Below are 12,031 nucleotides of genomic sequence, written 5' to 3'. Positions count from 1 at the left end.
CCGACTGAATGTTAGAAAGCATATGAGCAATTGGGTTTTGGTGTCCCTGCTAGGTTGTTTGTTTTCTCTTGTCCTCAATTTTCTAATACATAAAATGAATAGAAAACCTATACCCTACCTAGATTACAGGATTGATTTATATATATATTGCTTTGACAGTTTGAAGAGTTTTCTTTGGCTTTTATTTATTTTTATATGTATATATTTAAAAAAAAGATTTTATTTACTCGGGAAACAGAGAGAGAGGCAGAGACACAGGCAGAGGGAGAAGCAGGCTCCATGCCAGAAGCCCGAGGCAGGACTTGATCCCGGGACTCCAGGATCATGCCCTGAGCTGAAGCACTAAACCGCTGAGCAACCCAGGGTGTCCTATTTGTATATTTCTTATTGGAGTTCGATGTACCAACATATAATAGAACACCCAGTGCTCAGCCCATCAAGTGCCCCTCTAAGTGCCCATCACTCAGTCACCCCATCCCCCCACCCACCTCCCCTTCCACTATGCCTTGTTTGTTTCCCAGAGTTAGGAGTCTCTCATGTTCCATTACCCTCTCTAATTTTTACTCATTTTCTCTCCTTTCCCCTTTAATCCCTTTCACTATTTTTTATATTCCCCGTATGAGTGAAACCATATAATGATTCCTTCAATTGACTTACTTCACTCAGCATAATACCCTCCAGTTCCATCCACGTGGATGCAAATGGTTGGTATCTGTCATTTCTAATGGCTGAGGAATATTCCATTGTATACATAGACCACATCTTCTTTATCCATTCATCTTTCGATGAGACACGGAGGCTCCTTCCACAGTTTGACTATTGTGGACATTGCTGCTATAAACATTGGGGTGCAGGTGTCCCGGCATTTCATTGCATCTGTATCTTTGGGGTAAATCCCCAGCAGTGCAATTGCTGGGTCATAGGGCAGTTCTATTTTTAACGCTTTGAGGAACCTCCACACAGTTTTCCACAGTGGCTGCACCAGTTCACATTCTCAGCAACAGTGCAAGAGGGATCCCCTTTCTCCACATCGTCTCCAACAGTTGTGGTTTCCTGCCTTGTTAATTTTCCCCATTCTCACTGGTTGAGGTCGTATCTCATTGTGGTTTTGATTTGTATTTCTCTGATGGCAGGTGATGCGGAGCATTTTTTCATGTGCTTGTTGGCCATGTCTATGTCTTCCTCTGTGACATTTCTGTTCATGTCTTTTGCCCGTTTCATGATTGGATTGTTTGTTTCTTTGCTGTTGAGTCTAATAAGTTCTTTATAGATCTTGGATACTAGCCCTTTATCTGATACGTCATTTGCAAATATCTTCTCCCATTCTCTAGGCTGCCTTTAGTTTTGTTGACTGTTTCTTTTGCTGTGCAGAAGCTTTTTATCTTGATTAAGTCCCAATAATTCATTTTTGCTTTTGTTTCCCTTGCCTTCATGGATGTATCTTTGAAGAAGTTGCTGTGGCCAAGTTAAAAAAGGGTGTTGCCTGTGTTCTCCTCTAGAATTTTGATAGATTCTTGTGTCACATTTAGATCTTTCATCCATTTTGAGTTTATCTTTGTGTATGGTGTAAGAGAATGGTCTAGCTTCCTTCTTCTGCATGTGGATGTCCAATTTTCCCAGCACCATTTATTGAAGAGACTTTTTCCAGTGGATAGTCTTTCCTCCTTTGTCGAATATTAGTTGACCATAAAGTTGAGGGTTCACTTCTGGATTCTCTGTTCTGTTCCATTGATTTATGTGTCTGTTTTTGTGCCAGTACCACACTGTCTTGATGACCACAGCTTTGTAGTACAACCTGAAATCTGGCATTGTGATGCCCCCAGCTATGGTTTTCTTTTTAAATATTCCCCTGGCTATTCAGGGTCTTTTCTGATTCCACAGAAATCTTAAGATGATTTGTTCCAACTCTCTGAAGAAAGTCCATGGTATTTTGATAGGGATTGCATTAATCGTGTAAATTGCCCTGGGTAACATTGACATTTTCACAATATTAATTCGTCCAATCCATGAGCATGGAATATTTTTCCATCTCTCTGTGTCTTCCTCAATGTCTTTCAGAAGTGTTCTGTAGTTTTTCGGGTATAGATCCTTTACCTCTTTGGTTAGGTTTATTCCTAGGTATCTTATGCTTTTGGGTGCAATTGTAAATGGGATTGACTCCTTAATTTCTCTTTCTTCAGTCTCATTGTTAGTGTATAGAAACACCACTGACTTGTGGGCATTGGTTTTGTATCCTGCCACACTGCCGAATTGCTGTATGAGTTCTAGCAATCTTGGGGTGGAGTCTTTTGGGTTTTCTATATAGAGTATCATGTCATCTGCGAAGAGGGAGAGTTTGACTTCTTTGCCAATTTGAATGCCTTTTATTTCCTTTTTGTTGCCTGATTGCTGAGGCTAGGATTTCTAATTCTATGTTGAATAGCAGTGGTGAGAGTGGACATCCCTGTCTCATCCCTGATCTTAGGGGAAAGGCTCCCAGTGCTTCCCCATTGAGAATGATATTTGCTGTGGGCTTTTCGTAGATGGCTTTTAAGATGCTGAGGAATGTTCCCTCTATCGCTACACTCTGAAGAGTTTTGATCAGGAATGGATGCTGTATTTTGTCAAATGCTTTCTTTGCATCTATTGAGAGGATCATATGTTCTTGTTTTTTCTCTTGCTGATCTTATCAATCACATTGATTGCTTTACGAGTGTTGAACTAGCCTTGCATCCTGGGGATAAATCCCACTGGGTCATGGTGAATAATCTTCTTAATGTACTGTTGGATCCTATTGGCTAGTATCTTGTTGAGAATGTTTGCATCCATGTTCATCAGGGATATTGGTCTCTAATTCTCCTTTTTGGTGGGGTCTTTGTCTGGTTTTGGAATTAAGGTGATGCTGGCCTCATAGAACCAGTTTGGAAGTACTCCATCTCTTTCTATCTTTCGGAACAGCTTTAGTAGAATAGGTATGGTTTCTTTTTTAATCGTTTGATAGAATTCTCCTGGGAAAGCATCTGGCCCTGGACTTCTGTGTCTTGGGAGGTTTTTGATGACTGCTTCAATTTCCTCCCTGGTTATTGGCCTGTTAAGGTTTACTATTTCTTCCTGTTCCAGTTTTGGTAGTTTGTGGTTTTCCAGAAATGTGTCCATTTCTTCTAAATTGCCTAATTTATTGTAGTATAGCTGCTCATAATATGTTTTTAAAATCGTTTGTGTTTCCTTGTTGTTGGTGGTGAGAAAGATGAGGAGATGGGGAGAGGTCTCTCCTTTCTCATTCATGATTTTATTAATTTGAGTCTTCTCTCTCTTCTTTTTAATAAGGCTGGCTAATGGTTTGTCTATCTTATTAATTCTTTCAAAGAACCAACTCTTGGTGTCGTTGATCTGTTCCACAGTTCTTCTGGTCTCCATTTCATTGAGTTTTGCTTGAATCTTTATTAATTCTCTTCTTCTGCTGGGTGTCAGATCTATTTGCTGTTTTGTCTCCAGCTCCTTTAGGTGCAAGGTTAGCTTTTGTATTTGAGTTCTTTCTAATTTTTGGATGGATGCTTGTATTGCGATGTATTTCCCCCTCAGGACTGCTTTTGCTGTATCCCAAAGATTTTGAATGGTTGCATCTTCATTCTCATTAGTTTCCATGAATCTTTTTAATTCTTCTCTGATTTCCTGGTTGACCCTTTCATCTTTTAGCAGGATGGTCCTTAACCTCCACGTGTTTGAAATCTTTCCAAACTTCTTCTTGTGATTTAGTTCTAGTTTCAAAGCATTATGGTCTGAAAATATGCAGGGTATGATCCCAATCTTTTGGTATCAGTTCAGACCTGATTTGTGACCCAGTATGTGGTCTATTCTGGAGAAAGTTCCATGTGAACTTGAGAAGAATGTGTATTCAGTTGCATTTGGATGTAAAGTTCTGTAACTATCTGTGAAATCCATCTGGTCCAGTGTATCATTTAAAGCTCTTGTTTCTTTGGAGATGTTGTGCTTAGAAGACCTGTCGATTGTAGAAAGCACTATATTCAAGTCACGAAGTATAAGTGTATTATTATCTATGTATGTCTTAACTTTGGTTATTAATTGATTGATATGCTTGGCGGCTCCCACATTCGGGGCATAAATATTCATGATTGTTAGGTCCTCTTGTTGGATAGATTCTTTAAGCATGATATAGTGTCCCTCTTCACCTCTTATACAGTCTTTGGGACACACTTTAATTTATCTGATACAAGTATGGCTACCCCTGTTTTCTTTTGAGGACCATTTGAATGGTAAATGGTTCTCCAACCTTTTATTTTCAGGCTTAGGTGTCCTTATGTCTAAAATGTGTCTCTTGGAGACAGCAAAGAGATGGGTCTTGCTTTTTTTTTAATTTTTTTTAAAATTTATTTATGATAGTCACAGAGAGAGAGAGAGAGAGAGAGAGAGGCAGAGACACAGGCAGAGGGAGAAGCAGGCTCCACGCACCCGGAGCCAGACGTGGGATTCGATCCCAGGTCTCCAGGATCACGCCCCGAGCCAAAGGCAGGCGCTAAACTGCTGCGCCACCCAGGGATCCCGGGTCTTGCTTTTTTATCCAGTCTGAAACCCTATGCCTTTTGATGGGGTCATTAAGCCCATTCACATTCATAGTTACTATCGAAAGATATGGATTTAGTGTCATCATGATACCTATTCAGTCCCTGTTTTTGTGGATTTTTCCTTGAACTTGCTCTTTCTTTTACAGGTCCCCCTTAATTTTTCTTGCAGAGCCAGCTTGGTGGTCACATATTCTTTCAGTTTCTGCCTATCTTGGAAGCTCTTTATCTCTCCTTCTATTCTGAATGAGCGCCTTGCTGGATAAAGTATTTTTGGCTGCAGGTTCTTCTCAGTTAGGACCCTGAATATATCCTGCCAGCCCTTTCTGGCCTGCCAGGTCTCCATGGAGAGGTGTGCTGTTGTCCTAATGCTTCTACCCATAAAAGTCAGTGATTTCTTGTCTCTTGCTGCTTTAAGGATCCTCTCTTTATCTTTGAAATTTGCAAGTTTCACTATTAAATGTTGGGGTGTTGAACAGGTTTTATTGATTTTAGGGGGGATATCTCTATCTCCAGGATCTGAATGCCTGTTTCCCTTCCCAAGTTATGGAAGTTCTCAGCTATGATTAGTTCAAATACAGTTTCTGGACCTCTGTCCCTTTCGGTGCCCTTGGGAACCCCAATTAAACATAGATTTTTCCTTCTGAGGCTGTCATTTATTTCCCTTAACCTATCCTCATGGTCTTTTGTTTTTCTCTTTTTTCCTCAGTTTCTGTCCTTGCCATCAACTTGTCTTCTATGTCACTCACTCGTTCTTCTACTTCGTTTACCCTCATTGTTAGGACTTCCAGTTTGGATTGCATCTCATTTAATTGATTTTTAATTTCTGCCTGATTGGATCTAAATTCTGCAGCCATGAAGTCTCTTGAATCCTTTATGCTTTTTTCTAGAGCCACCAGTAGCTTTATAATTGTGCTTCTGAATTGGCTTTCTGACATTGAATTGTAATCCAAACTTTGTAACTCTGTGGGAGAGAAGATTGTTTCTAATTCTTTCTTTTGAGGTGAGTTTTTCCTTCTAGTCATTTTGCTCAGTGCGGAGGGGCCAAAAACAAGTAGTACTGGAAAAAGGAGAAAAAAGAGAAAAAAAAAAAAAAAAAAGAAGAAAAAAAGAATTAAAAAGGGGGTGGGAAAACAACAGAAACAAACAGAAAAGAAAAAATAAGGGGGAGTATCCTCTGATTCTATATCCTGTAAATCCCTCCACTTCCCCTGGAACTTTCCAGTGCTGCTTGGTCAATAACTTGCTTTTCCCCTGACCTTCTAAGTAGTCTTCTGGGGGGAGGTGCCTGCTGTGCTGATTCTCAAGTGTGTGCACCTTGGGGAGCTGCTCAGCCCCCTGCCAGGTGCAGGGCTCAGTGGGAGTTGTTTATCCTGTGAGACCCCTGCTCAGTCCCAGGTACAGGGTGACACCAGGAGGGACAACAACAGTGGCAGCGGCCAGCTGTCCAGCTCTGGAGTCAGCTCCTGCAGTAACTACCACAGCCCCCAGTCCACAGGAGCCTGGATACTCCGGGGGCAAGGGCCACTGATCTGCACAGCTCGGAGCCGCCTGGCGGCAGGAGCGTCCTTGCTGTCCTGTGTCCTCCCGGCCTCTGCCTGTCCCCAGGGAACACCAGATCTTGGGCTGTGTCCCCTGGCGCCCCAGGCTCCAGGGCCTGTGACACTGTGAATGGATCTAAAGTACCACGATATATAATTTAAAAGCACCAGAGTAAATTTTGTGTGAAGTTAACTTATCCTTTATTACAAATAAAACTCATAAGCCATTATACAAGTTTATGAAACAGAAAATATAGGTACAGCACAATGACAGGGGAGGGCAAGCCTCCGTTGGGCTTCAGCCATCATGAGCCCCGTGGTAAGAGCTGCAACGGGATCCCGAGGTGGTTCAGGGTATTGTTGCTCAGGGGCTGAAGCCAGTTGCTCCAGAGGCAGGTGGCAGCTCTGGCACTTTGGGGACCCCAATTGCAGGCACCGGAGCCTACTCCTCCTCTGGGGTGGCCAAGGGTGCAGTTGGCTCCTCATTGGGGCAGGGAATCATAGGTGCGACCACCACGTGTACTGACTTGGACTCAGGAGCCAGCATCTCTGCTGGGGCCAAGCCCTCAGCTCCAGCAGCCAGGACCAGCTCGATCACCTTAGGCCCTGAAGCTTCAGCAGGCCCCACAGTCGGAGCTGAGGTGGGCTCTTGGGGTGGTTCAGGGTGTTGCTTGGGGTCTGAAGCCAGTTGTTCCATTGAGTTAGGTGGCTGCTCTGGCACATCAACAACCTCGATAGCAGGTGGTGGCGCCTGTTCATCCTTCAGGGCTCCTAAGGGTGCAGGTGGCTCCTCCAGGGTGGAACAGCGAACTAGAGCAGTGACCACTATCTGCAGGGGCTTTGACTCAGCAGCTGGCACCTCGGCTCAGGCTAAGCTCTCAGCTCCAGCAGCCAGGACTGGCTCAATCACCTCAAGCCCTGACAGTGCAGCAGGCCCCACAGTCGGAGCTCAGGCGGGCTCTTGAGGTGGTTTAGGGTGTTGTTCTCAGGCCGAAGCTGTAGCTCCAAGAAGACAAAGTATCATCACCAGGATGGACTTTCCATGTCCCTCCCAAATCAAGGACACTCTTCCCACTGTTCAACGTGTGTGAGTGCAAGAGCCCTGGGAGGTCTCCCCAGACTGCAGCCCGTGGGGATGGGGGTGTGAGCCTACCCACTGCTCCCGGCCCAGCTTGATCTGTGGGGCCCACCCTGTCCCCAATTCAGCCACCCCCAGTCCTCCTCACCCCCAGCCTCTGGCTCTGCTGCACGGAGGCATCTGAATTGTTTGACGTAACGCCAGGCACGGTGCTCCAGGTCTGAGCCTGGCATGCACTGTCTCATGAATTCCAGCAGCTTTGTCAGGGAGGGAAGTTCTGGGAGCTGACAAAAATCCTCCCAATAGTAGTCCAGCCAAATGTCCAGGATTCAGGAGATGGCCCTGGGGAGAGACAGGTGGGCACAGGCATCAGAAGACAGTGCTCCCTCACACACAGGAGTCCTGGGGAAGCCCTGCAGGAACCAGGGCCCCAGGCCTCCCACTTGGGGCTGTCGGAGGCCAGTCTTGCTCCTTGTCCATCTGCCACCTGGTGGTCCTGCCTGCCACAGGCCTGCTCACTGAAGAGGGGCTGGCATGAAGCCTCTGTGCGTGGGAGCCCATGACCAGTGGTGTGACCATCACTGTCTTTCCTGGGGAAGCAGGACTACCTCCTCAGCCTGGCTCCTTGCCCACTTGCCCCTTGAATCCACTGGCAGGTGTCCAGGGAGGGGGGCATCTGGCCTGTCATTGCCTTCACTGCACACACTGTCGCTCTGGGAATGTCCAAGCGAGGAGGGCTTGGGCTCTGTGTCTTGCCAGGCCTTGCCAGGAGCCGCCTGGTAAAGCCACCTTCCCTCCTGTGGCTCTGCACTGCCTCACTCATGAGGGGCCCACAGAGGGTGTCCTTCCACTGACTCTAATCTCCCATCTCCCATGGAGTGAGGGCCTTCTGGTCCGTGAGCCCTCACTGGTCCTCCTGAGCACCTGCTGTGCACCCTGGTCCAGGTACCACCAGATTGGTGAGTGCGATGCTCCCCACACCCTCTGCTCTGGGTCCCAGGTGTGGGGTAGATGGAGGGTTGGGAGGGGGTGGGCATGGAGAAGGTCTCCTTATGGGTCCCAGTGCTCTCTCACAAGCCCGCACCCCATCCATGGCTCTCTTTTGCTCTTTTCCTGAAGGGCCCTTAGACCTTTACCCTGTCACAGGCATTGCAGATGTGTGGGGTGAGGGTACAGAAGCCCCTCCGACCCACAGTCCCTTCACTGCCCTCCTGGAGAGGGAAGGCCCTCCTGCATGAGCCAGAGCTCACTCACATTTTCCACTGCTGCAGGACTGCGTTGTTGTCACCACAGGCAGCTACGATGCATCCATATCTAGAGGGCGGGGGGCATCACGTGAATCGTCCTGTGGATGTGACCTCTCATCATGGGGGCTGTCACCCTCTGACCCCTGACTAGTCTGGAGCCCTGGAGGGCCATTAGCTCTGTGCGTGGGGCCACGGGCAGCTCCTGGAGAAGCGCCTGAACCTGATTGGGCTTCCTGAATGCTTGAGGAATGAAAGGGCTCCAGCCAGGCCCATGGCCAATATCCGAGTGGGCCTGGGGCACCCCGGGATCCCCAGGGTCCTCCAGTCTGGTTGCCCCAGGACACAGACCCCCAGTGGACCCTCAAACCTCCCTTTCAATGGGAAAACAGGCCAGCTCAAGACCCTGGTGACAGTGGGGGAGGAGGTACAGGTGTCATCATGGGGGGAGAATGTCGGCTGATGAGCACAAGCCCAGCCCCACTAGCTGACCTGCCACAGGCCAGGTCCCGGGGGCTTCCCTATAAGACCCGACTAGGCCCTGTGTGACTCTACTCCAGTCGGAGTCAGCAGCCCAAGGGGCTGGGAAGCTCAGAAACATTCCCCAGACTCCCAACCAGTAGGTGGCCCATCCCACTGGGCTGTGGAGGGTCAGGGTGCTCACTTGGTAAACAGGTCCAGCACCTCTTCGGTGCTGCCAAATTCATCATAGTTGTCTAAGAAACTGAAAATAGAGATCATGTCCCTGTGCAGCAAGGTGGGCAGCAGTTGTTGGACTTCGTGCTCCAGCAGCTCGGTCCGGCTGGGCTTTGTTGGGGAGATCAGATTCCACTTCCCGGCAGAGGCCCTTTCAGCCTGAGGTGGGACAGAGGGGACGTGCAGCCTGCACTGTAGCCTCCAGGAGACCTGGGAGTTTGAGTGCAGACCAAAGCCCGAGCCCTCGGTGGCTGCGGGGGGCGGGGGGGTGGGTAGGCAGGAGTGCCCACAGCAGGAACAAGGGGCTTGATGCCTGTGACTCAGTCACTTAGCATCTGACTCTTGGTTGTGGCTCAGGTCATGGTCTCAGCATCCTGAGATCCCGCCCCTGGCAGGCTCTGCGCTTGGGGCTGAGTGTGCTTGAGGAGCCTGTGTCTCCCTCTCCTGCTCCCTGCTCTCTGCCTGTCTCTTTATTTTTTTTTTTAAAGATTTTATTTATTTATTCATGATAGTCACACAGAGAGAGACAGAGAGGCAGAGACACAGGCAGAGGGAGAAGCAGGCTCCATGCACCGGGAGCCCAACGTGGGATTCGATCCCGGGTCTCCAGGATCGCGCCCTGGGCCAAAGGCAGGCGCCAAACCGCTGCACCACCCAGGGATCCCCTCTCTGCCTGTCTCTTAAACAAACTATCCAATAAAGAAATAATCTTAGAGGATAAATTTTCAAAAAAATTTGGATCAATACAAGGATCTCAAGTGGGAGGGGTCAGTATCCCAGGTCCACTTGTCAGCTGAGTTTTGACAGCACCTCCCTGCATTAACGGCTTCACCCCTTGAATTTGACCACATGTCCCTCTCTTTAGGTGCCCACCCAGAGACCTTTCCTTGGGTGGGAGGGCCCAGGGCGTGAGGGCTGCAGGACGTTCAGCGCCGCCCTGTGATTTGGCAACAGAAGGGAATCGCATCGAAGTCCTGCATCAGTGAAGGGCTCAGTGGCTGTGGAAACCAACTGGCCTTCTGACATGTTGTGCAGCACACGAGGCCCCTGTGCCTGACCCCGGGAGGGGGGGCAGGGATGCGCTCCTTCAAAACCTAACTGCAGAGCGATAGACATAGTACAGTGAGCCCCGTGTCCCTTTGGGGAAAAGTCTCCCAACTCACCAAGACCATGCTCAAGCCTTGGAGAAGGTGGGGAAGGACATCAGGTCAATGGGGCCTCCTGGGAGCACCAGTTAGGAGAAAGCATAGCACAGTGCAAACTACTGGAGACTGCGTGCGATGAGACATGGTGTGTCTCTTTTTTAAAGGTTTCTATTTTTTTATTCATGAGACACACAGAGAGACAGAGACAGAAAGAAGCAGACACACAGACAGAGGTAGAAGCAGTCCCCATGCAGAGAGCCCGAGGCCGGACTCGATCCCGGGTCTCCAGGATCAGGGCCTGGGTGAAAGGCAGGCGCTAAACCACTGGGCGACCAGGCATCCCCTGAAGGCCCTATTCTGATATTCCTACAAATCTGTGCACAGGGACTCTGCATCTGGCCCAGACAGGGGCAGGGCCATGGGGACAAGTTTGGGGAGGAGGGGAATCCAGACTCATGTGGGAGCAGGAATCTAGGGGGGAGCCCAGGGGAGTAGCAGGCTGGCTTCTGGGACCCAGGGCCTTTCCTGTCACATTGGGGCCCTGGGTGTCGGGGGGCCCCAGGCCCTACACTCACCTTGAGCCCGCGCTGGCCTCTGTTAGCCATGCAGGGCAATTCCCAGTTCCTCGAGGCCCTGGGGCAGATGACCCCTTCCTCCCACTCCAGCCCCATGTCCCGTGTGGATCTCTGTGAAGACAGTGCGGGGCAGCCAGGCAGGAGGCCTCAGCGCCCGGTCTGGCTGCCTCGGCCAGGCCGCACACCCAGCTGACTCTATTGCAGACCCACCACAGCACAGCCGGCACACACCTCCCCCAAGGAGAGCAAAGGGGGGCGGCTGCAGGGCCTCGGGGTAACTCTGGGTCGGGTAAGAAGCTCCTCAGGAATCCTGTTTCCACCCTGCCCACCGTGACATCAGGGTGACCCTGAAGGGATCACCGGGGAACCTGCTCCCCTGCAAGGTCCTCCAGCCTGGATGTGACCTGCCCACACATCCCTGTTTCCCTGAAACTGAAGAGGAGGGGATGGGGCCACCCAGGATGGCTGGCACAGGTGGCCTGGTCTGGGCTGCTCTGTATTACCTTATGGTGCCTCCTGATAAACGCCCTGAGGCATTGGTTTTTATGGTGGAGCCAAAGCCTACAGCATTTGAACAAGCGGCACCCCTGGGGTTCCTGGGAGCCAGAGTCCCCAGAGGTGGGAAAGCAGCAAGAGAACATCTTCCAGTAGCGGATGTCTCCAGCCAAGTGAGCCTGAGGTGGGGCTGCACTAGAATGTGGGGGCCCCGGGCAGGGGTTCCAAGTTCTGTTGGCCTCTGTTGTGAAAGAAGTGACCTCACTGCCTGGGACCCCCTTCCTGAGTCCACTCCTGGAGGAAGCTTCAGGAGCAGCGCTTGGGGCTGCCGATACCCCCCCCCCCCCCGCAGGCAATGGCCTGTGTGCACACAGTGACACAACCGCACCCCTGTCCACAGGCCCCAGGGAAGGACTGTGTGCAGCCAGGGCCCCAGGCTGGACACACGCCTGCGTTCAGACACAACTTTCCATTCTTCCCTGGTTTTCACCCCGGAGAAGCCGTTGTGCCCGTCGGGGATGGTCTGCCTCTTGCCTGTGGGACAGGGATTATCCTAGAGGGTGCTTCCTCCAGACGTCCCCAGGCCACTGCGGCATCATATCTATGACATTGGAGGCGGGTGTCACATGCAGGAAATACCTTCCACCACATGTTCTTCCTTGGTGTGTACATGCATCCAGGCCCACAAGGTCCTGTGT

The 12,031-nt window shown here is 49.7% G+C and overlaps 1 protein-coding gene across 1 annotated transcript; it reads right to left on the bottom strand.

The window, feature by feature from the left end:
* Positions 1-6,294: 6,294 nt before the first annotated feature.
* LOC140604827 (ral guanine nucleotide dissociation stimulator-like) lies at positions 6,295-11,771 on the bottom strand. Its single transcript, XM_072776395.1, has 5 exons — positions 10,839-11,771; positions 9,087-9,277; positions 8,433-8,492; positions 7,327-7,520; positions 6,295-7,096 (listed from the first exon to the last, which is right to left on the bottom strand). Exons 1-4 carry the CDS (start codon positions 10,932-10,934, stop codon positions 7,508-7,510), a joined length of 360 nt encoding a protein of 119 aa, XP_072632496.1. The 5' UTR covers positions 10,935-11,771; the 3' UTR covers positions 6,295-7,096; positions 7,327-7,507.
* Between the last annotated feature and the right edge of the window lie 260 nt (positions 11,772-12,031).

This window comes from Canis lupus, chromosome 15 (assembly GCF_048164855.1).
Source record: "Canis lupus baileyi chromosome 15, mCanLup2.hap1, whole genome shotgun sequence".
Taxonomy (NCBI): Eukaryota; Metazoa; Chordata; class Mammalia; order Carnivora; family Canidae; genus Canis; species Canis lupus.
Note: the sequence above shows the minus strand (reverse complement) of the source record. Positions and strands in the feature narration are given on the sequence as shown.

Bases quoted from the DNA above. Each gene is read 5' to 3' on its own strand.
- LOC140604827 (XM_072776395.1), bottom strand. From the start codon at position 10,934: ATGGGGCTGGAGTGGGAGGAAGGGGTCATCTGCCCCAGGGCCTCGAGG. The intron at 9,278-10,838 runs GTGAGTGTAGGG...GTCCCACCTCAG, and splicing joins GAGGCCAGCGCGGGCTCAAG to GCTGAAAGGGCCTCTGCCGG. The intron at 8,493-9,086 runs GTGAGCACCCTG...CCCGCCCTCTAG, and splicing joins GTGCTGGACCTGTTTACCAA to ATATGGATGCATCGTAGCTG.